The following is a 22,141-nucleotide window of genomic DNA, read 5'->3' on the forward strand; positions in this document are numbered from 1 at the left end:
CAAAGGGGCACATGAGCCAACAGAAAGAGCTTTGAATGGCTAAAGCTGGAACAATTTGAGCAACAGAATAAAATTGCATTAGATTTAATGCAAAGTATAAAATAAATATATAAGTTCATACTGATATAAATAAACTGATGAATTCTTAAATAAATGAAAAAGAGATAAAGCTCATATTCAGAAGAATTCAAAATAATTTATGTAAATGTTCCACCTTCAAGGAGGTAGAATGTAACTTCCTATACCTCAAATGTTGGGTGTACATAGTTACTTCTCTCCAAAGCAGAAAACATGGAACGTGGGAAAGAAAGAATACCTTTCCAGTGGGGAGACACTGTCTCAGCCAGGAGGTGAATGTCAACCACATCAGTGATAAGTCATGTTGATAGGTTTGTGCCATTGATATTATTTGATCAAAACAGCACTTGACATTTGTGGTCTTCCTCTAAGAGCCCTCAACTCCTGTCTAGCCATGAGAAAAATGTCACAGAAAGTCCAATAGAGGATCATTCTACAAAATACCTGACCAGTACTCCTCAAAACTGTTAAGGGTCATCAAAAACAAGAAAATTCTGAGAAACTGTGACAGTCCAGAAGAGCATAAGGAAACATGATAACTAAATATAATTTGTTACTCTGAATGGAATCCTGGAACAGAAAGGACATTAGGTTAAAAACTAAGGAAACCTCAATAAACTATTAACTTCAGTTAATAATTTTAAAAAATAATGCTAATACAACATGATAGGTTCTACTAGGCCATGACTCCCTCCTCTCTGCTCATTTCTATCCCTCTACCTCTCCTGTCATAATATTTGGATTAATGACAGTCAGACCTTGATTACTTATCTGTCTCCCCCACTAGACTATGAGTTTCATGAAAAAAGGGGTTGTATCTTACACAAAGATAGGCCTCTAGACCATAGCACAGATCTTGGGCACAATATAAGCAGTTACTAAATGATTTTTAATGAATTAATAAACAAACACATAATATAGAAGTGGTGCCAAGTAAAGAGTTCAGATGAAAGGTGATGAAGCCTTGAACTAATGACAGCAGAGGTAAAGTGGGCAAACTGGAGAAGAATTTAGGAGGTAGAATAAACAAAAGCCCATGGTGTCTTGCTGGATTTGAGTAATGGTGAAAAGAAAGAGTTGGAAAAGAGTGACTTGTAGTTTCTGACTTGACAACTGGGTGCTAGGTAGAGTTCTGGGCATTGAACATTTTAGAGATAAACAACAAAAGTTTGCCTACTTCAAGATCTCATGGTTTATTTGGGGGGATACTGACACATAAATAATTTAGCATAATATATAATCCCCTTAAGCACAGTACAAATAACTCAAGTTGGAGATTTAGGGAAGGTTTCCTTAAGGAGTAAAGCCTCAAAAGGCATATGAGAATGAATCAAGTGTAGAAAGCTTGTATACCACACCAAAGAACATTAAAAAGTTTTTAAAGATGAGAGCCAAATAATCAGAATAATCCTGAAGGCAGTATGGGAGAAAATGGACTTAAATATTCAAAAACATCTATATGCCAGACTATAGAAAATACTCCAGGGCAGAGATGATGAAAGCTAAAACTAATGCAACGACAGAAGGGATGAAAGAAGAGAATGTTTCTGAAAGCTAGTTTACAGACACAATTGCCTGCGAAGAGAAAAGAATCAGGGATGACTTCCAGGTTTGCAGCTTGAGTGATGCCAGTCTTACATGAACCTTACATTCAAGTAAAATATTGCAGCAATCAAATCACTGAAATTAGCAAGACTCAAAAATAATGAGCTTCATCATCTATGCAGATAAAAGTAACATGAGGTCTTACGGTTGTTTGCAATTGAAGAGATTCAGGAATGCCAAAAATCAGTCGAGGTAACTTCAGTGTTGCCTTTAGGAGATAAGGCATGTGATTACATAATCCTGTGATAGGATTATACCTTAAATGAAGTTAAATATAATCAATTCTATTATTATTATTCCTGAAAGAAGAAAAATCGATAAGAGAATTGATCATCAGCTACAAAAGGAAACTTTGGAGAGGAAAAGTTTGGCAGTGTATCTACAGCACAGCCCTTCCAGCAACACTCCTCTACCTTTGGCCATGCCTTTTAATTGACAGCAAGAGCCTTAGGAGGATGGCAGTGTCCCCAAGAAAGGCAGAAAGCCCAGAAAAGGAGTACATTTATGAGAGATGGGGAAGGTAGAAGAAGAAAATAACTTGTGTTTTGGATTTTTGAGTTTGAAGTGACTGTGAGGTATCCAGGCAGTCTCCCAATTGGTAATTGGATAACAGGGTATGAAAAGTATGAGAAAAGCTCTCTCCTGGGATTTTTTTTTCTCCTCTGTTTCTTTCTACCCTCAAATGGATAATATTAAAATGCCAGCATCATTTCAAGTTAGCAGTACACATTGAACTTTTTTTCATACCTAGACCCATGAAGAGAAAATCAAACAAATATCTGTCCCCTCCTTACATAAGCAGGAAGATTCAAGAATTCTTTCTTCTAAGAGATTTTTTCAATTTGTGACACAAGGCAGACCCCAGGGGGTGCATGTTGGACAAATTGCTTTGAGTAACTTTATTTTTCTCTTTCTTAGCACAAGTCCTGCTCACAAATACTATCTGGCTATGGACCCAGTGTCTGAATCACTGTATCTCTCAGACACCAATACTCGAAAAGTCTACAAGTTGAAGTCTCTTGTGGAGACAAAAGATCTGTCGAAGAATTTTGAAGTGGTGGCGGGAACAGGTGACCAGTGCCTTCCCTTTGACCAGAGTCACTGCGGAGATGGTGGGAGAGCATCAGAAGCTTCTTTGAACAGCCCTCGAGGTAAAAACAAAAAATCATCCATTCATCAACTAAAGATTTCATTTGACTTCACAAAATCCTAAGGCTGCTGCCACACTGTACTTCATCCATCCAGCTCAATTCTTGCCTTTGAACTCTATCCCAGAAGATAGGCACATACATAGTGAATTTTTAGCCAATGTACATTAGTATGGTCATAATTGATAGTAAAAGATTGAAATACTCCCTTTCTGGTTGATAAATAATTATTGACCAAAACCCTCTGATTGCCTCCCTGTCTCCCAACCTCTCCCACGGACTACCTCCTGAAAACTCCCCACAATCCAGCAACTAAAGAGTTAAGCTGGCACAGCAGGGAGCCTTCAGACCCCTGCTTTAGGTCAGTGGTCTGCATTTAGTGGGATCAGTTCTGTACCCACCTTCTACCACTGTCAAGTGTGTTGAATATCTATCTCACAGACCCTCACCATTCCTACCTTTTGCTTCACAATCTTTAACATATCTTTCTTCCACTAATTTATCTAGATCATTCCTGAAACTACTTGTATTTCACTTGTATTCCCCTCTAGGATAACAAATTGCATTTTTTGTTTGCCTTCTGTGGTAAGTCGGTCTTACTCTTAATTGTCCTAAATTTATTTCTCAATCTTTAAGGACCAAGTTTGGTTGCCTGGAAGTTAGTGAACAAATTTGTCTCCCAGTGAACTTCATGATTTTGTAGACTTGGTTTATATTCCTAGGTTAGGCCACTATGCTGAAGGATAGTCAACTTTTAAGTCTGTCTACCCCATCTGCTTTATTATTTAATCACTTTTCTGTATTCCTTCTCCAAGAAGTATGAATATGTGTGTACATTTATTTTAGTGAGTTTTGCAAAGTGCTCATTTCATTGGGTTATATGAAACCGATTTTTAAAATTGTTACATAAATAATACACATTTGTTGCAAAAAACTTAGAAAAGAGAATGAAAAAATAGTCAGCTACAAACCTACCTCCTATAGAAAACCACCATTAATGTTTTAGTGTTTATCCATTTTTACTCTTTTCCATGCCCATCATATATTTTAATTCTCTAAGAGTAGGATCATATTATGCGATGCTATTCTATAACTTGATTTAAACACTTAACATATTATGAATATCTTCCCATGCCAATAAATACAGTGAGATTAATGTGTTTGAATTGTTGGTCACTTATTATTTCAAATATTAAGAAGTTAGTTTTTAACCTTTTGACATTAGCCATTTTGAGACTACCAACAAATATGAGAGTTTAAAGCCTTTACTTTCTTTAAGGTCTCTGTCTTTCATAAAATCCTTCCAGCTAGCCCCAATCCATTAAATCTGAATTTCTTCAGCAGTGTCTACACTATCAAATTAGTACTCTATTATATTTTGCCTTCTTTTGTTTTCCACTTCTGTCACAAATGGGAGATTTTTTTACAGAAGTAAATTGCTTGAGATGAGAAACTACATCTTACGTTCTTAACCTTCCCCACTACTCCAATTTTTAGCACAGTATATTCTATAGGTTCTTATTGTGTAATTGATCAACTAAGTAACTAGATCTTATTGCCACGTATTCCTAAAAGGTAATTTCAATGATGTTTAAAGGGAATGAATTTTACCTTAAAGAACATAAGCCCCACAAGGATTACAGTAAAGTGTTCTTCCCTGTGCCAGCTCTCATTTCTTATACATAGTAGGTCCACAATAAATATTTAATGAATGAATGAATAACTCAGGTGCAGCTTATAATCAGCTCATCTTTCACAGAAGTACATCAGGCTGGGTCCCACCTTTTGCACAGGTTTAAAACTCTGTGGGTATTATAATGATTTCTGCATAAGAAATAGGGAGGAATCAAGCTTGTATTGTGCCTGAAATTGACATCCTCCTGAGTTGCTGCTAGTATGAAAACCACTCATCTCACCTACCACATTCAACCTGTCTCTAGAGAATGAATATCTCAGCTTTTCCAAATAAAGCAAATAATTGGTTCACTGCATCTTTTTTGCCTGCAAAGCAGCAATAATAGAGTTCTGATGAACAGGATTTGCATGAACTCTTGAAGCACTGGTAATGAGAGTGCCAAAATTTATATATCTATTAAAGCTAATATTAAACTAAGTTTTTCTCCTTGTCATAGCTGGTGGTATATTTTCCTTTGGCTTGATTTATTTATCTTTCTTTCCAAAAGTGGTCTTTACCATAATTTGGTACACTTTATTCATCTAGAGCAGCAAATTGTCTTAAGAACACCTAGCTTAGGCTTCAGATAGCTGAATGCATAATCCGTCCAGGAAAGCTTTCATATAACATTCTTGAAATTTGTGTTGTCAACATCTGTCGTAATCCAGCAAGTAAACAAGAATACTTAACAGAATGGGATGTATGGGTTATGCTAGATATTCACCACATAACCTTCAACCATGCTGACAGTATTTAAAACCCTGATAGTGCTATATAAAATCATTCACATGGCAGACCCTATGTTCAGACATAAGTTTCTCTGAAAATGCTGCTCAGAAACTTAGGTGCCTAGCTATGGCACCTATCTCTATGCTGAATATAGATAGTACTCACCCTTGTCAGTGAATCAGAAGTGAGATTCTCATTATATTGAATGCTGCAGGGCAATTTCATAGACTTCCGTAGAAGGAAAAAATCATGCAAGAAGTTATTAAAGCACAGTGTGAAAATTGAGAGAAGAGTATGGCTAATTGCTAATTTCATCTTTGAAGTTCTCCTGCAGGTTCTTTGTCTCTCAAGAAAGCCCAATTTGGTTTTTGCTTTACAACTACTATGCACATCAGCTTCTTCCTTTCCCCTTAAAAGACAGCAACTGTTTAATGGATATCTTTAAAGAAAGGTTTGAATTTTTCCCCTCTATTCAGAAGCTCATAAAGAAAAAGTGTGGATCAGTAGAAAATGGAAATGTACATCTAGGGAGTACAATTTCTAGGTTAGAAAAGAGAGCTTGCTCTAAGACTTTAACAAGCAACATATTGCAGTTATAGGCAGACTCTCCAACATGTCCTTAATTATGCAAGGTAAGTCAAGCAAATGTTAATCTGTAAGACAGCTAATTTACTTTCCAAATCTATTCTAAAAATAGGATGAAATAAAATTTGCTTTTGAGATCACTCATCCTAAAGCCAGAGTCAATTACCAAATGGAATTTAAAAAAAAAAAAAAACAGCAAAACATAAAAAGTCAGAAGCCATGGGGTGTTTTGTTTATTAGGGGCTTTTTGTTTTTGAAAAATTGCAGCAAAATTGTGATACATACCCAGTGAGGGAGCCTGGACTTTCTTGTTCAATCCATGTAATCCCCGTGATTCTTTGAATGATTCTGTGCAAGTCACTGTACCTCATTGTGATCTTCTGAACACAACTTAATGATGCCATTACTGGTTTGGTGACATTAGCCATTCCAACACTGGTCCTGAGATTCCTCAGTTGTAAACTGAAAGCTCAGAATGATCTTTCCCCAAGCCCAAAAGTATTACAATAGCCATAGATAACTTACTGGGTGCCTATTTTGTGTCATACTCTGTACTAGATATTTTATACACAGTATGTATGATCTTCACAATAATGCACAAGTTTGTACTGTAATATTATTCCCATCATACAAACAAGGAAACTGGTAGGTTAAGAAATTTACCCAAGGTCAGATAGTTTACAGTGTAATCCTGGAATTCAAACCAAGTCTGCCTGATTCAAAAAAAGAAAAATATGATGAAAAAGAAATAAAGAATCGTGATACCTCAACTATCTCACACTGCTTGCCTTTCTGCTAAAATCCATAATCTCTGGGAAGGATAGATATATTGGGAAATAGTTTTCAATCTAATGACATGTATTCAATGGAAATAAAGTAGCTTTATTTACAAGATAAATAACCTTTATTCTAGTTTTCTTTTCTATTGAACTCATTTGTCTGATTTTTCTAACCTAAGATTGTATGCATAGTGCACTACATAGCACTTACATAGTCTATGAATGTAATTATTCAAATAAATCTCCAGGAAACCTTGTCACTTCTCTTTGGAAGACTCTGCAATTAGGAACATCACCAAATTTTACTTAAGGGACCAAGACAGGAAACTTTCATTTTATTAAATTTCCTGACTACAGTATTAACTACAAATTTTGTTTGAAGGAAAAATGGAAGCATCTCCAAATAGAATTTCATATGATAGCCCCTGGCTACTTCTCCTGGAAGAAGGCTTTATCTGATCCAGTTTTATGCACTTTGATTTGAATCCCAATAAAGAGAAACATTTGCCATTTTACTCATCAATACTTCAATGTAATGGGGCAAAGAAAAAAGTTTAGCAAAGAGGTTGATGGAGTGCTAATCCCTGGCATTGTATATGAGTTCGAATTGACTTTGAAAGATGCTTTTAAAACATGCATGGATGATGTAGTTGAAACTTAGGTTCCATTTATTATTTTTACTGCAACTTTCTTTAATTCTACAGAGAACTCAAACTAATGAGTCATGTAATAGATGACCAAGTACTTAAGCAGAATGTGAAATGGTACTAGGTGGGGATATAAAATAAAATTTGTGACAAGCTTGAATGCATTTATTTTTTTAAGTACATACAGAGGGTGAAGGAGTGACTGGACAGGATGAAATTAATCAATGACTTAACTTGGTTTTCTTGGATCTCACCAAGGATTATATCTCTGTTTTCATGCACATCTTTAAGCAAAGTGACCTCAGAAGTCAGCAGGACTTAAGCAATACCAGGTGACTGCAAATGGTTATTCCATAGGAGAGAAATGATCCTTAAATCTTGACAGCTTCCAAAAGTGGTCTTAGGTATTCATAACACCAGATATACAGAGTGTATTTAACTTTATTGTCAATTATGAAATCTTGGTCTAATAAAGTTTAGATGTAAACAATTTCCATCCCTTCCTAGATCTAGCTGAGATGTATCCTGAAGCTCTACTCCTTCCTCTGGCATGTACATGCTATTCTGAAAAGCTATAATCTAATAAAACATAGATGCTATGTAAATAGTTGTTATTTTGTATTGTTAGGGAATGATGACTAGGAAAATAGTCTGTACATGTTCAGTACAGATACAATTTCTTTTTAATTTATTAAATATGTAGTTGGTTGATCCAAGGGTGTGGAACCTATGGATTCAGAGGGCTGACTATGCTTCACCTCCACAGTCTTGTCTAGAATGAAACTTGGACCCCTTGTTTGTAAAGACTGATAGCATAGAATGATGATTCTTTTTATTTAAGATCACTAGCCAAAATAACTTTGCTTCCTTATCACAGCTCTTCAATGTACACCTTTCTTATCTGTCCACTTAAGAATTGCCTCCACAGATTGAAGAGTCTCTGGTCAAAAAAAAAAAAATGACAGAGATCACACACTAACAGGCTGCAAATCACTTAAATCATATTTTGAGTGGTGTATTATGGTAACCTATAAATAACTAATTGCATAAAATTGCTTTAGTAGTTTCTAGATGGCAGCTTTAATTAAAAGCACCAGAGACATTTAGAAGTTTAGAAATGGATGGCATGTAATTTGCCCTTTTACCAACCATAAAATGGTAATTAAGGAATTTGATTCACTTCTTCCTATTAAAAGTTTTATGAGAATAGCAAGTTCCTTCTAAATACAGTTTCTCCTCAGCAGAAGGTAGTGCATTTGCTTTATCAGTCTTCTCCAGCAGGGTAAGATGTTTTAATGTACAAATTCTTCAGAAGTTAATTAGGAAATCTCTTTCAATGCAAAATGTTTGTTTTTAAGGTTCTAAAACATAAAATTGTATTAGAGTTAAAACTTTGATCATGGTCCCTTATTGCTTCATCTTCAATATAAGATGGCCCCACAATTCCAAGTTTACCAAATGCACAGAGCTCACTATAAAAACAAAGAAACAGAGTAGTAATTTCCTGGTGAGTGTAGCATGCTTTGCTGATTTTTGAAGGAATCTGCAAACTACAGTGCACTGACTTCTCAGGGAATCCAGAATATTCACTCCACAATGGAGGGGTCATCAGAATATGTTTTTAGCTTCATCGATCCTCCAGAAATACTGGATAAATGAACAGATATATGATGTAAAATTCAAATGACATACAGTAAACCAAGATGTCTTTGGAAATCCATGAATTTAACATCATCATGGACTAAAACACAGCTGGAAATGGAGTCAGGAAGTCTATTTTTATTTTAGAATTGAATAACTTATTGCATTTTTGACCACTTCTGCCCAAGGATTATAGATGGCATCACACAGGGCATTTTCACCAACATCACTAATGACCTAAGTTATATGCATGTAAGAAGGACAGCTGCTGCTTCTTTGTAATCAAGAAAAAGCAGATTTTTTACAAGATATATAAGTTAGATAAATCTAAGCAGCAAACTGGTAAAGTGAAGAATGTTTGAAATGTCTCCTCTTCATTCTTTCATGGCAATAATACTTTCTGAATAATGAATTATAATTGATTTTACTTTCTCTTTCATTTTCTGAGCATTTATTTTTGTAATTCAACAAAACAAAAATGTTATTTTTCAAATGATCAAGTGCTTAGTTATGAAATAAAATATAACTTTTGAATTATTCTTTAAAAATAAGTTATTATTATTCTTTTAGGTGTACTGGAGATTGAACCCAGGGGTACTTAACCCCTGAGCCACATCCTCAACCCTTTTTATTTTGAGACAAGATCTCACTAAGTTCCGTAGGGCCTCACTAAGTTGCTGAGGCTGGTCTTGAACTCATGATCCTCCTGCCTCAGCCTCTCAAGTCGCTGGAATTACAGGCACACACCACTGTGCCCAGCCTCAAAAATAGGATATTTTCTCTCTCTCTCTCCCTCTCTCTCTCTCTCACACACACACTGTCCTGTCCTATGGTCTGATCTCTGAGGAATCAGGTCTCTGTTTTCATGGATGATAGCACTCCAAAGAAGGAGAGGCATATTTCTGATGGTTGACAATAGGTTATTCTCATTCTGAGCATGTTACAGGACACCTGCTAAAGGGTTAATACCATGAGTCAAGAAAGAAACCTTTGGGTTCAATCCCCAGCACCGCAAAAAAAAAAAAAAAGAAAGAGACCTAAGTGGAAATCCTTGGAATCCTGGTACATCAATAGTGAAAGATATTAATTGCACCTATTTTAAGAGAGTAGTATAAATAAAAAATTTAAATGATCCATAATCTTATAATCTAGATAAGCCCTACTGATATTGAGAATAAAAATATAAAAATAACATATATATGGTTTAAATTTTTTAACTGTATAGAAAAATACTAAAAGAAACTTTTAAACTTCTTTACCACAAACACTCCAGTCCATCTCTCTAAATGTAACCTATTTTAACAGTCTTGAGATTCCTTCTAGACCTTTATATTTAATTTTCCTTATATATTGAGAATCATACCATATAGATAACTACTCACCTTGCTTCTTTCATTTAATAATATATCTTGAAGATCTTTCCATAAAAGCATGTACATAATTACCTCTTCATTTTTAAGACCTGCTTAATATTATAACATGGAATTATCATAATTTATTAAGCCAGTTGCATCATGATGAACTTTTTTATTTTAATTTTGTATTATTACACTTCTTCAGGGAATAACATAGTTCATGTATTTTGAAGAAATTTTGTGAATAAATGGCATTAAATTTTAACTGTAGTGTATATTACCAAATCATCCTCACAAAAGATTGAATATATTTATACTCTAACTCATAGTTACTAAGAGTACTTGTTTACCATACCTTCAGATACTCTGAATATAAACTTTTTATTGAATGCATGTGCATCTCATCAGTGGGAAATGATATCTTGTAGCTTTAATTGTTATTTTATTAATTATCAATGAAGTTGAATGTCATTTTCACATGTTTTGTGACCATCTCTATTTTCTTTTTGGTAAGCTCACTTTCATATCCTTTGCTAATTTTTCTATCAAGTTCTTTCAGTATTTGAAATATAAGAAAAACATCCCTTTGTTTCTCATGTGTTGCAAATATTTTTCCACGTTTGTTATCTCTCCTCCTTTTTTCTTTTTTCATGCTGGGGAGCAAACTCAGAACCTTGCTCATGTGTAGGAAGCTACTCTGCCACTGAGCTACATCACCAGCCACTCAAAATCCTATAGAAATTTTGTAATTTGATAGCATTGGATTATCAACATATTTCCTTAACATCTCTACAGTTTGTGTCCTGCTAGAAAAGTCCTCCAATGATAAAGTTATTTTTAAGACAGGCCTTTCAGTGAACTTTAAATCATTCCTTATGTCTTTCCCATTTGATCCCTTGGAAATTTGGAAAACTTAGGAAATATTTAGAACAGTTAAAACTAGAAACTTCAGTTAAAATTGACTTCAAACCTATTTTGGACCCATCACTGAGCTATTACTTTCTCATCTGTAAAATGGAAATAGTACCTACCTTCTTTATAGGGTGGTATAGGATGAAATTACACAAAGATGAGTTAAACTAATACCTTGTACAAATAAAGTATGATGGGAATAAGGATAAAAATTGAAATATATTTTAGACTAATTACTATTATTAACTGGATTGTTTTCAAGATTAGTATTGTTTTGTTTTCAATGTTGTTTGTATTCAAATTCTCTTTCAAACTTCATTGATTGAATATACACAGTTGTAATTTAATTCTAAGCCTTGCAAAACTAACTAGCCAACAAAAGAAAAAAAATGGTAACCATGTCAGAGAGAGTTACTGGGAAGTGCTCAGCTGAAGAAAATAGTATGGAAAGTCACAAGTACATATGGGATAAGGACACGTCCTAAAATATTCATTAAAGAATAAAATAGAAACAATCTAATAATAAGTGCTTACTCAAATGATGGAACATTAGACAACAGAAAAAAAAAAGAATGAACTAGGTCTACATGCAAAAGCATCCATAATCACAAAAACAATGTTGGATGAATAAAAGAGAAAATTGCAAAGGGATATATAAAGTATAATATCACTTACATATTTTGTTGTAGTAAAATAAACAGTGTGTAACATAATTTTATCATTTTAACCATTTTAAATGTACAGTTCGGAAACATTGAGTATATTCATATTACTGTGCAACCATTAATCCATCTATTTCCTACTTTTTTTTATTCCTGGAGATGGAACCCTAGGCTTCATGCATGCTTAAACACATGTGCTACTACTGAGCCACACCCTAAGCCTACCTACACAAATTTTTAAAGCACAAAAACAATACCATATATTATTTGTAGATATACAAATGTAGAAAATTTACAAAAATATCCACAGGAAGATACTAATTTCAAGATAGTGGTTACATCTAGGGAAGGAAGGGAAAAGGGAAAGGGATAAGGAGATGGAGTTTTGAAATATTTCATAATTTTGAAATACATAAAAAGAAGGGTGAGAGAGCAACTGGAAATTTTATGCCTGACGAAACCATTTCAAAAATTGATTTGTTTTGTTTTAAATAAGGTTTTCACTCATAAAGAGATGATAGAGTATTTAATGACCTGTAAGGTATAGGTACCAACATATGAGAACAGTCTTCAAGACCCCCTGTAAGTGACTGGCATTAATCTCTTATATTTTGAACTGACTAGATTTAAGGCTCTTTCATTAACTCATCAGCACCTCTAGTATGTATCCATATGCGGAGTTCCCTATGAAATTCCTGGAAAAGCCTGAATATAGTCAATTTTATCATTGACCAAAGAAAGTCACTGTTTCCTTGGGAGTGAGTTCTGGCCCATTTAAAGTTTTTCCCTGAGGAATTGCAGGCTTAATAACTCAAATGTGAGCTTATCTTCAAGCCTCAACTATCAAACCTAGCTAGGAAGCCCCAGTGTTATTTGCTCTATTTTTCTTCCAGTTTCATTTGCTAGCTATTCCATTTGGTTTTTCAAAAATCTTGTTAGACTGTGTAAGGGTTTGGGGGAAAAAGAAGGTGGGTAGGTGCCCCTTTTTACCAGTATTTACTCAGGAAGGGAAACTGATTACAGTGGTAATTTCCCTGAGTGGGCAGGAACCATTTCTCATTTTGGAAAGCATGTCTAACCCAAGGAAATTGAAGGCATAATAATAAATTGATAAGTCTGTTTTGTCCTTCCCCAAGCCAAAATTCATCAGAATGGATTCTACAAGGACTACCTGCATTGGTTTCCACAATCCTTTCTCTGTGTTCTCTTTGAACAAAGCAAAATCAGAAACAGGAATGCTCCTGCTCCAGCCCTGCTTTAGGACTTTGAGTCTTTCACAGGGTACCTTCTCACCTTTCCCAGAGTTGTAAAACTGGGGGCATTTCTGAGGAGAGTGAACTGAAAAAAGACTACTTTATATCTTACATCTTCTGATTTTAGCTCATTAAGCTTGGAATTTTTTTAAAAACCCAGAGCAACAGTTAAAAACCTGTTTTTTACCAATGCTGGGCGCTTTTATTTCCCAAGTATATCTGGTTCAGTTTTAAGAGTATGGCTTTATTCAAATAATCAATTTGGATGTTTTAAATGAACCTAGTCAATTAAGAGATGACCAAGACTACTGGCTCCCGAATTAGCCATAAATATATTTCCCTAGTTTCTAGAAATTCTGGATATGTTTGAAGTTTTGGATTAACAACCATTGCCATTGGAAGAATAGGATGTGATGTTATTTTAATATGCTTCTGTTTGATTTTGTTTTAGCTCCTTTATAAAACTCACTGGCTATTATTAATTACTTTTTTAATTGCTCAAATTGTTCTGTTTCTAATAAAGATCTTAGTCATTAATTCTATAAACATACAAAGTACTCCCCCAATGCAGGAACTATGCCAATACTATAGGTCAACACTGTGATCATCTCTTGTTACACAAAAACCTCCTGGTTATTAGACAGGTATCAAGAGATGCTGTCATTTTAATTAATATTTTCAAACTATTTAACTGATGTCAATAAGACACTAGTGCCAATGGCCTTGCTTTCCTATTCATAAAACTCCCACTGGTTTTAACTATTCTGTCAAACCCACATCATGCTCACAGTATATCTTGTCAGATAAAGAACAAAGTTCCCTGAGATCTACTGTTTTGTTAAGCTTCCCAAGCAGCAAAATCAAGATTTATAAGTGAAGTAAAATAATATGGTCCCTGCCTTGGAGTGGAATATAAGCTGGTTGGGAAGGCAAGGGAGGGACTTATTAGAGAAGACCATAATTGAGCATTAAGTTTTGTGATATAAACTTTAAACATTACAAGAGTTCAGGGAATGGAGGATGGATTGGGGTTTGGATAGAAAAGGAGAGGGAAATAAGCAGAAGAGGAAGATGTAGAGGAAAAAATTTTAATCTGAAGAAGAGCTGGACACAAAGGTAAGTTTAGAGCAGAAAGATCAGTAGAGCGAAGGAAACAGGGAGTGGGAGGAAGAGAGGGAAAAGGGAAGTACTAGGGACTGAATGAGCAAATTATATTACATGTTATATCCCATAATTATATCATAGTATATTCTGTATAACTAAAAAGAACCAATTTAAAAAAGAATAAGGTAAAGGAGAGAAGGTAGGGCAGTGGAGAATAAAGTAGTGACAAGACCAATGAAATTTTTTGATGTAATTGACAAGGAAATACTTCCATCAATATATTTGAAAGTCCTTGAGTCAGTTTGTATATCAAAATTCTTGAGGTTTGTGCTGTGCCTTGAAAGATGAACTGGATTTAAATACTAGAAGAAAAACTCATTCCAGGCTCAGGGAATGGTGCAAGCAAACCTGTAATGAAGGGAAAGAGTGGTATGCTTCAGAGCCAGCACATAGACCAGTTTGGCTGAAGAAATAATATAGGATCCTGTACAAACTGATCATCACTATCAGCCTGGAGGAGATACCGACAGAAATACACATCAGGCTCCTGGCACCTAAGTAGAGCCATGTTGAAGCAGGCAATCATGTAACAGATAAACCAGAGCATGATACTAGAAAACTGTTAATCAAAAACATAAATAAATGTTAACATCACTTGTGTTAACCTTTTGGAAAGATTTCACAGACAGAACAGCTGTTATTTGATTTGGCCTTTACAGTAATCCACTGACATGGGCAGCTCAACTTTTATTCTCACCATAGACAAAGGCAAAAACCTGAACTCTGGGAAATTATATAAATTCATTTGAATCACAGTTTCATAGACACATCTTCCAACTTCTACCACCAGACTCCAGACTCTTTCTTTCTCTTTGATCTCTCATGAAGCTATCTTTGTGATTGAATTAGAGGAAAAAGGTAAGGAGATAGCCTCAGAAAGCCCACTCTCATGAAGACAAGGCTAAGGAAGTTGTCAGCCCCTGTGAAAAAGGCATTGAGTTTTTTTCATACCTTTTGTGGGCATAACCTTCTCATGCCCACAGATTATCAAACTTGTAGGTCAGAGCATGGAAAAGAGAAAACAGTGCAATGAGTTGTCTCATACAACTGATTTGGTTATCTTTTGCTTTTACTCAGCTGTCACATTTGTGTGTGCACATATGTACATGCTGTTACTATATTCATGTATTATTGATTGAGCCCAAATCAGTCCTCCTAAATGCCTCTTGAACTTCCATTAGAAAGGCTGAAAAATTGTATTCACGGAGTGCTTTACCTTTCACAAATGACTGTACCACTCCTGACTTGGTGATCTTCCATTTTAGCATTAGCTTCATTAGTCAAGATGTTCAGATGTTGCAAGAATTTTAGATGGACCTTCTGTGTTGTTTTGAATGGGCAAATAATTATGCTAAAGAAATTTTAATTCTTCTTGAGTTTGCCCACTTTTGTGAATATTAAGCACTGTTGGATTGTTCCTCATATCCTGCCTTTACAGAGTATTCAGGACAAGATATTCTACTTAGTTTGCTTTTTTTTTTATTAGAACTTCTTGGATGCTCACATACCTTGAGAGAGACTCATTTTCCCTAGAGTGGAACAAATGCAATTAGTTTTTTGCTGGCCCATGGGCAATAAATGAACTTTATTTCCTCGGGCTAATTGTTCACATAAGGATCTTGTGAGATGGTTTGTTTTGTTAAGATGATAGAGGCATTGCTTCAAAATGTATCTGAGTTGTGTCCTATATACAGTTGCTTGAGGTTTGAAGAATTTTTAAGGGGGGGCAATAAAATTCTAGCTCAAATTTAGTAAATCTCATTTATCTTAGCCCATACTAAATACTAAGTACTGCTTTCCGTTAAATCTCAATCTCCAGGAATCTTTTGGGCAGGAATTGTAGCACAAAAATAAAACAAAATATATGCATTTTGATTTGAACTAGAACATTCTACTTACCCCAGTCTCTTTTACACACACACACACACACACACACACACACACACACACACACACACACCCCTCTATAAAGCAAGGAAAACTAACTCCTATCATTATTAGTGTCTGGTTTCACTGTTAAATGTTGAAATGCCACTATGACCCGTGGCCCAGTGTCTTCCTTAGCCAATTGCACAGCACGGAGCTTTATTTATTTGATTCTCTGTATGAAAACTTTAACCATCTTATAAAAGCTTGAAAGTTTCTACATCAATAGTTCAATAGTACAGTATTTCCCCTGAGCTAACAAAATTGTTTTCAACTACTGCCTTGTCTCTGTGGCGAATCTAACATAGGGCTCTGTGCTGGCAAAGGTTACGTAAGACTTTATGGACTTAAATCATATACTGTTTTATCTGTACAACACAGAAAAGCTTAAAATGTTGAAACAGAGCCTGCATAGAAATCTTTGTCTATCATTTTAGGCTTAGAAAAGTCACTTTCAGAAAGAATTACAGCAATGACTATGCAATTAGGACACCACTTAGCACTAGCACACTTTATCCTCTTCAAAGTCTTTTCATTCCATTGGCTCCTGTGAGCTTCAGTTTTACCCTGTATAATTGGTAATAATGTATGGACTAGGAAATCAAGACACTGAGTAGTTAAGTGCCTTACCCAAAGTCCTACAGCTGATCTGCAGTGTAAGGCAGACTGAAACTCAGATTCCCAACCTAACCTTAGAGCCAGTGTTCTCTCTGCTCTCCCTTCTGTGGTGTGTAGTGAAGCAAATTAAGGTAATATATTGAGGCGTTTGTGTTTCTTTATAACTCTTGACATGGTAAGGATGAACAAGATTACAAGATCATAAAACGAGGATGTGTTGGCAGAGCAAAATGGATTCGGCATGGTGAGGGAGCACTAAGTTATTCAGTATGGCTACCCACATAGATCACATTCATTTGCAGTTAATTTAATCCATGGTCCTCCATCTATTTGCCCTTAACTGTCAAACTCCCTCTTTCCATACAATAATCATCACTAATTGTTAAGTGCTATACTCTTCTTAAAGCTCTTGGGAAAAATAGATTATCATTGCATCTTTTCTAAACACGTTTTTAGAGATATTGGTATGCACTTTTGACCTCCTGGCATGCTTTATTTTATTCAAGTTAGCTGTGTTTCAACATAAGCATGTGGAAATTTAGTCTGTAATTCAGGAAGGTTTATTCAACATTTGTGTCCAGGTCTGGATTTGTTGAGCTATAAAAATAAACCACAAAATCAAGTTCTTGCCCTCAAGGAGCTTAGCTTAGCATGATTGGAGAATTCACATTAAAAATATATAAATAAGGGAAGGAAAAGGAGAAGAGCTGTGGAATAAAGTTGACCGAATTATGCTATGTGCATGTATTAATATATCACAATGCATTCCAATTTTATCTATAACAATAATGCACAAATTTTAAAAATAAATAAATAGAAGGAAGACCAATAGAGTAGAAGAAGGAGATCAGGGTAGGGAAAAGTGAAGGAAAGGGGGTAGTACTGGTGATTAAAATGAAGCAAATAATTTTATGTATTCATAAATACATCAAAATGAACTCCACTATTATGTAAAACTACAGTACACTGAAAAGAAAAATAATCTTCAAAATTTCAAAAAAAAAATATGTAACCCACAGTTTCTGTGGTTTAGAAACCAGAGAGACCATGATGAATTGGGGTTTTCGGAGAAGATTTCATGAAAGAGAAACATCTTAATCTCACAGAAGTCAAGTGTAGAATAGAGGTTACCAGAGGCTGAGGGGAATGTGGGAAGGGGATGAAAGTTGGTCACCAGGTACTAAATTACAGTTAGATGAAAGAAATACGTCCTGATGTTTTGTTACAGAGAAGGGTAACCATAATAATCTACTATATATTCCAAAAGACTAGAAGAAAGGATTTTAAATGTTTTTGCCACAAAGAAATAACAAATGTTTAAGGAGATAGGTTTATGCTAATTTGAACATTACACAATGTGTACATGTATTGAATATTATATGGTATACCACTAATGTGTATAATTTTCTGTCACTTTAAAATATAAAGAGAAATATCTTATAAAAGCCTTGAAAGGTGAATATGATTTGGGGCTGGTGAATATAATAGTCAGGCCAAGCTAAAAACTATATTAAACACACTTACATCATCCTGGAGGCTTAACAAACTAATAATGTATTTCTTATTCACATCACAGTCCAATATGCATTGCCAAGTGGTGGGATGTAGAATCTCTGCTCCAAATAGTTATTCAGGCAACCCATCTCCTTCCATCTAGCGGATTCTAGATACCTTAGGCCTTTCACTTTTCTACTGGATTCTGTGCATCCAGCTAGACCACGGGAGGAGAAAAAGATTCATAGAGGAACTCAACAGAGGTTTCATTAGGGGTCAGGCCTAGAGGTGACATACATCACTTCTGCCTACACCTAACTGTAGAGGAACCTAGGAAATGCAATCTAACTTTATTCTCAGAAGGAAAAAAAGAATGATCTGAATACGTAGTACTGTCTGTGCCATACTAAAAAGGAAATGACCTTCTGAAATAGTAATGAAGAAGAGAAAGGGGGCCAGAACAAAAACAAGATGAATTCAACTTGAATACCTACTATTCTCACTTGATTTGACTAAATTTGATGAACTTGTCACAAACTATGGGATTTAATCTTGGTGGGAACAAAAGAGACTGTGTTCTTAAAAAGTATTATATTAACAGTTATCCAATTATTTCATTTTCCAGAGGTGAGAATCACAACTAGCTTTGGTTATCTTTGGTTTCATGGTTCTTTTACCAAGACATAACTTTTAACAGCAGTACTAAATTAGTTATTTAGACTTAACTCTAAGTTCATAGATCTGCTCTAGTTATAGCAGCCTCTTCAGTATTGATATATCCTTCCTGATTATCCTCTAGCAAGAATCATGAACTGGAAAGTCAAGGATAAGATTCAGTTCAAAGATATAATTCATTTGGTTTACATGGTGCCTTTAATTTTTTAAAAAAATGAAAGCGTTTAGGTGGGAAATGATCTCTTTAGTTAACTTTCATTTCCCCTGTAACCATTATGGTCTAACACCTAGCCTAACTTTTACATTTATGTTACCTACCAGACCCTTGAATGTATATGAGTTTCTGGGACCTCCTTTTTAAGTGGCAGCTCATATAATAATAACCAAGTAATCAAACTTCTTAACACATGGAAACTCTTATTACTTCCATCAAATTCACTAATTTTGCAGGGATAAAGTTACAGAATGTCTTTGAAGAACAATTCTGAAGAAGTCGAGGAGATATACAGAAATACAAAGATTCTTAACAATATTTTTGCATCAATCCCTTTGACAATGTAAAAAAACCAATGGACCCTCTCCCTATGACAATATACCCTTAAACAAAACACTTTGTAGATAATCTGATGGAGTTTCCGAACCTTCTTAAACTAGTCTTATACAGTACTCCTATGGTAAAGCAATTGATAGCCTCATTTAAGCTAAATGATATAGTGATTAAGAGAACTGGTATTGAACTCAGACAAACATGAGCTAGTATGTAGCCTAGAGTTAGTCACTTTACTTCTCTGCATTTCCATTTTCTTATCTAAAAAATGAAAATAACACCTACTCCCAAGTCTACTATGAGTATTAAGTGTGATAAAATACGTGAAAGAATTCACAGTATCTGAAATACCACAGTGCCCTCAACAAATGGGAATAGTCCTTATTTAATAATATTAGTCCTACTTCATGAATTTTCATTGTTGTTTACCTGGATTTCATACTAGAATCATCAGAAATTAAACACCTTTCTTTAGATTTAAGCTTACACATCACTCAACACAGATACCACTTGCAACCTTAATATCCCCAGCCCAGGCCCCAAGTACTCCCATAGCACCCTGAATTCGCCCCAAACTAGTGCTTATCTAATGGCTTTGTGCCTGGCTATTTGCCCTTCTCCCCCACATCTCTGAGCTCCTCAAGGGCAATATCATACCTATTTTAAATTGTATTTTACTCCCAGTACCTAACATAGTGCCTGATATATAACATATTTAGCATAAATTTTGAATAAATTAGTAAGGGAAGAACAGCTTCCTCAGTAAGCTCTTAGAAAATAGTGGTTGGTAGCAGTAGAAGAACTGTTTATACACCTCACCTTGCAGCAAAGCTGAAATCTAAAACTTTGAGAACTGAATTTTAAAAAACTGGCCCTGTCTATCTTTCTCTCAATCAGAATTCTTGGTTAACTAATCCATAAATGTATTGTTCCTTATGATGTCTCTGAAGCCTTTTAAAATACTTTCTGAGCCATCAAGAAAAGGATATTCTAAGCAGTAGAACATTAGTTTGGGTGTTTATCATTTTAAATTTGTATTTAAATGCTTTGGAAATTACTTTTATTGTTTAAAATAGACTATCACTTCTTTATTAAACAGAATACCTGATTAAATACTTAGTCACCAGACTTGCAATATTACAATGAGTTTATTAAAGCCTTCTATTGGAAAAATTCTGATCTCATTGTTAACTACTCAGTGAAATCACCTCAGCTGTTCATTAAATTCTGCCTCTTTCCAACCCCTAATGACACACTTGTATCTATAAGTCCTCTGAGTTCTAGAAGCTTCATTTAGTGGTTACTTAGCAAGAGAACTTCACAGGCTTATGGAGCAGAAGTAAGTTGGCCCTTTCTGATCCCAGTGGTTAATTAAGTGGACAGTAGTCAGATCAGTTGGAGAAAAGATTTTTCTGTCTAGTAGAGATTCCATATATACCACATATATGATGCCAATTTTCAGAGAATTGGAATGCACAAAAACAAAGCAAAGTGTCTCTAACTTAAAGAACACTTTAGGATCAACTGGCTAATGTCATTTACAGTTCAGCACTCTCAGTATTGGTGATTGAGCAGACACTATATTGAGCTTAGGACATTTCCTGGAAGTTGATTTTAACCATTTATCTCTGTCTCATAAAATTAAAGAGCAGATTGTGGCAGGAAAAAAAAAATCCAGTATTTCAGTTTTGTGATTGTCAGGGCCATAGATGAAAAGAATTTTATGACTACTTTCCAAAGCTTATATTTGAAAAGAGGCTTCATTTTTCATATAGAAATAATAAAAATGTAGGTGGCCTCAACAGCTGTAATTTTTTTTAATTTTATTGTAAACAAATGGGATACATGTTTCTCTATTTGTACATGGAGTAAAGGTATACCATTTGTGTAATCATAAATTTACATAGGGTAATGTTGTTTGATTCATTCTGTCATTTTTCCCTTCCCCCCCACCCCTCCCACCCCTTTTTTCCCTCTATACAGTCCTTCCTTCCTCCATTCTTGCCCCCCTCCTTAACCCTAACCCTAAACCTAATACTAACCCTAACACTAACCCCTCCCACCCCCCATTATATGTCATCATCTGCTTATCAGCTGTAATTTTTTTAAATTAAGTATAAAGATGCCTTTTGCCAACATTTGAAACTGGCATTGTGCACAGTCCAAAACTCATCTTTGCTGTTATCTAATTTGGGATTTTACCTACTATTTCCAGGCTATTAAGTTCCACATTTGGACTTCTGGTGATCACATCAGCATGCCCTTGTTCCTTTAATATTGATCAGCAGCATCCTCTTTCCCAAAAGGTGATAAATTTATTAGTAACTTTCCTGACTGTCCAAGCTTTAGGCAATTGTCTTCTTAAGAATTATAGCATTTATTCATTGGAGGATAATAAGACAAAGAAGGAAGTCAAATAATTTCACCTGTAATTTGCAGCCATTTCATACAGAGAGATGCTTCAGAGAGAAGAGAACCTGCAGTTCAGATATTATATAATGTCCCCTACTTTGCATAAGACATTGTGAATAATTTTTTTACAAGATGCACTTTATTTATGAGCAGGTCCCTCCATAGAAGGAGCTTGTTAGGGCTTAATGCTGATGAATGGAGACAGCACCATTCACACTTCCAGGTTATGGTCTGTC

The 22,141-nt window shown here is 35.0% G+C and overlaps 1 protein-coding gene across 7 annotated transcripts in view; it reads left to right on the top strand.

Moving 5' to 3' along the window:
- Positions 1-22,141, top strand: part of TENM1 (teneurin transmembrane protein 1) — a 753,664-nt gene that overhangs the window by 662,088 nt on the left and 69,435 nt on the right. For all 7 annotated transcript variants that reach the window (XM_079123321.1, XM_079123316.1, XM_079123318.1 and 4 more), the window contains one exon: positions 2,602-2,834. In XM_079123321.1, coding sequence (XP_078979447.1) covers positions 2,602-2,834 — 233 coding nt within the window. The remainder of the gene's footprint in view (positions 1-2,601; positions 2,835-22,141) is intronic.

The sequence above is a fragment of the Sciurus vulgaris genome (genome assembly GCF_902686455.1).
Source record: "Sciurus vulgaris genome assembly, chromosome: X".
NCBI lineage: Eukaryota > Metazoa > Chordata > Mammalia > Rodentia > Sciuridae > Sciurus > Sciurus vulgaris.